Consider the following 2719-nt stretch of genomic DNA (forward strand, 5'->3'; position numbering starts at 1 on the left):
TTCATCCATAAATTGTGTATATTGTTGTTTCAAATCCGAACTTTTGTCAAAAGATCGTTCGAGAGAGTAGAATTGTTTCAATGCCGTGTTATATGAGTCGCCTAGTTTGTGTTTATTCTCGTTAAATGGTAAACTCACGATATATCTACCGGAATCTGATTCACGATTAGTGTTTTTTACGAAATGTTCTTCACAAGCCTGCTCCTCTCTTGATAAGTATTTTTCTCTTGGAAGCTCTTCAATTTCACAGAATTTAGTTAAATTATGGTTGAGCGTCTCAATCGATGTGAACTTGCATATTAGCTTATCGTTTGCAACGTTCGTCGAAATTCTTCCAGCAATGATCCAACCGAAGACCGTATTTTGCATTATTGCGCCGCGATCGTTTATTGTTAGTTGTCCAGGACGCAATAATTTGAGATAAATCTCGGTTCAGATTATACCGTCTACTGTGCTCGGATTACAGAAATCTGGGTCCGCTAGTGGTTTGTCAATGGGTATGTGTAACGATTCTCGCTTAGCTTAATATGCGGGAACAACATCAGGAAATCTGTCGCGAACAAGGAATTCTAATTCGTTGGAGTAATCATGGACTCTAGATTTAAATTTGGCGTTTATCATATTCCTGTAATGCATGACAGTGTCGTTTATGCCAGACACAGACACGTTGATATCGTACCGAGGCAACTTCAGTTTGTCAGCTAAATTTTTCGTTATAAAGTTTGCCTGAGAGCAAGAATCTAAAAGAACTCGAGCAGAGTGCGGGTTTCCGTCGCGATCTAAGAAATCTATTTGTGCTGTCGCTAAGAGAATTTGACTCGAATAACTAGAATATAAACACGCAATATTAGATTTTAGACTGTTCGCTTGAGAATTAATTGATGGATTGTTGGGTAAGTCCTTATGCAACAAAGTATGATGGCGTTTATTACATCTTTTACAGCCCTTAGATTTGCAATCTTGTATTTCATGATTAGCGCGTAAGCAATTTAAGCATAACTTGTACTCCTTTACTATTCTCTCGCGCTCATCCATGGTAGCATTGACGATTTTCTCGCAATTCTGGGTGTAATGATCCGATTTGCATAAACAGCAATAAGGTGGTTTAACGTTTATTTGAGCTGAGTAAGATTTTTGAGGTCGCGATTTGTTTAGTGAAGATGTAAAATTAGACGAGTTGTAGGATTTGTCTGTTCTTTGCGGCTTAGTATCCTCTAAGACTCTTTGACGATTGTGTAAAAATTCGAGCAGATTTTCTATTGTGGGAATGGTATTATTGCAAAGAGTTTCCTTCCATTTAAGACGTGTTTCATCATCAAGCTTTGATATTACTGCATAAATTGGAAAGATCTCTAAAAATGGTTTTTGTAATGCTTCTAATGCGCGATAATGCTTTCTTGCTGAATCCGAAATATCACCAATAGATCGAGACGATGCTTTGTTACACGTGGGGAACTCAAAAAACGCTTTCACATGTTTAATTAATAATGCGTTTGGATCGTTATAGGATTTTTCGAGTAAATCCCACGCTACCGTATAGTTTGCATCGGTACTTTGTAAGGATTCGATTTTATCCGCGGAATTTCCGGTCAAACATGATCGCAAATAGATTAATTTTTGCGCGTCGCTGAAACGCGGCATATTGTGTATAGCCGAACAAAAGGAATCCGCGAAACCTGGCCATGCCTCATACGAACCGCTGAATTTAGGCAAGTCGAGCTTAGGTAAATTGATATGAATTCCTGGAGTGTCGACTTGATTGAATGCGGGTGATGTTGCGCCGTGTGTTTCACTATTGTCATGATTGTTTGAAATATTGCTTGAACCATCTACCGTAACTAGAGCTACCTTGTCTAATATTTCTAGCACCCTTGCCAATAATATATATTTTTCGTTCTCGATTTTGATTCTTTCTGCTATTTCGGCAGCTACGTTTCCTGCATCAGTTTTTGCTTCTATGCTATTTTGAACCTTCTCGTGTTCTTCATAATCTGTGATTATTTGCTTATGTCTCAATTTTAAAATTAACGAATTCGGATTGGTGTCGTATGCGTCTAAGAATTCTTTGAAGCTTTTAATTCGTTCTAAAATTCGATGCCGGGATGTTAGAAGTTTTTGATCGATGTTAGCCATTGTGGATGTGATTTATGTTAGGAATATGATTTGATTAGCGAGCTTAACAAGCAGTTTAAGAGCTGACTTACGTTCGTTGACGATGATGAGTGTGGATGCAACGCTTCGTTGATTGCTCTCCCGTTTACGTTGATCTGGATAATGACGATTCTCTCGATCGTTGCGTCCGTTCGTGCAGTCGATAGCAGCTTGGGACACTTCTCTCGTTCACCAGGTCCAGTTAGATGTCGATGTGTGGGTCATGATGCTTCCTCGATCGCGAGCTCCAGCTGATTTGATGTCGGATGGGCAGCAATGTTTCTCGCTCAGCCGCTCCGATTTCTTCGTTATCACGTCAGATATGATGGACAGCGACGCTCCTGTCGGTCGCTTATCAGGCTCGAAGGACCAAAATTATGTTTTGCATTCACCGATGGACACGATACATGCCCAGTATGACAGTGTGANGTCAGATATGATGGACAGCGACGCTCCTGTCGGTCGCTTATCTGGCTCGAAGGACCAAAATTATGTTGTGCATTCACCGATGGTCACGATACATGCCCAGTATGACAGTGTGATAGTAATAACTCTCACTTGCAGTTTC

At 40.0% G+C, this 2719-nt stretch overlaps 1 protein-coding gene across 1 annotated transcript; it reads right to left on the reverse strand.

The window, feature by feature from the left end:
* Positions 1–522: 522 nt before the first annotated feature.
* Positions 523–2133, reverse strand: LOC108625850 (uncharacterized). The gene has a single exon (XM_018026170.1). It carries the CDS (start codon positions 2131–2133, stop codon positions 523–525), a length of 1611 nt encoding a protein of 536 aa, XP_017881659.1.
* Positions 2134–2719: the final 586 nt, after the last annotated feature.

This window comes from Ceratina calcarata, unplaced genomic scaffold (genome assembly GCF_001652005.2).
Source record: "Ceratina calcarata isolate Rehan_Ccalc_2016 unplaced genomic scaffold, ASM165200v1 scaffold3729, whole genome shotgun sequence".
Taxonomy (NCBI): domain Eukaryota; kingdom Metazoa; phylum Arthropoda; class Insecta; order Hymenoptera; family Apidae; genus Ceratina; species Ceratina calcarata.

What these genes read in the sequence shown, in the direction of transcription:
- LOC108625850 (XM_018026170.1), bottom strand. Translation starts at nt 2,133, where the DNA reads ATGGCTAACATCGATCAAAAACTTCTAACATCCCGGCATCGAATTTTA.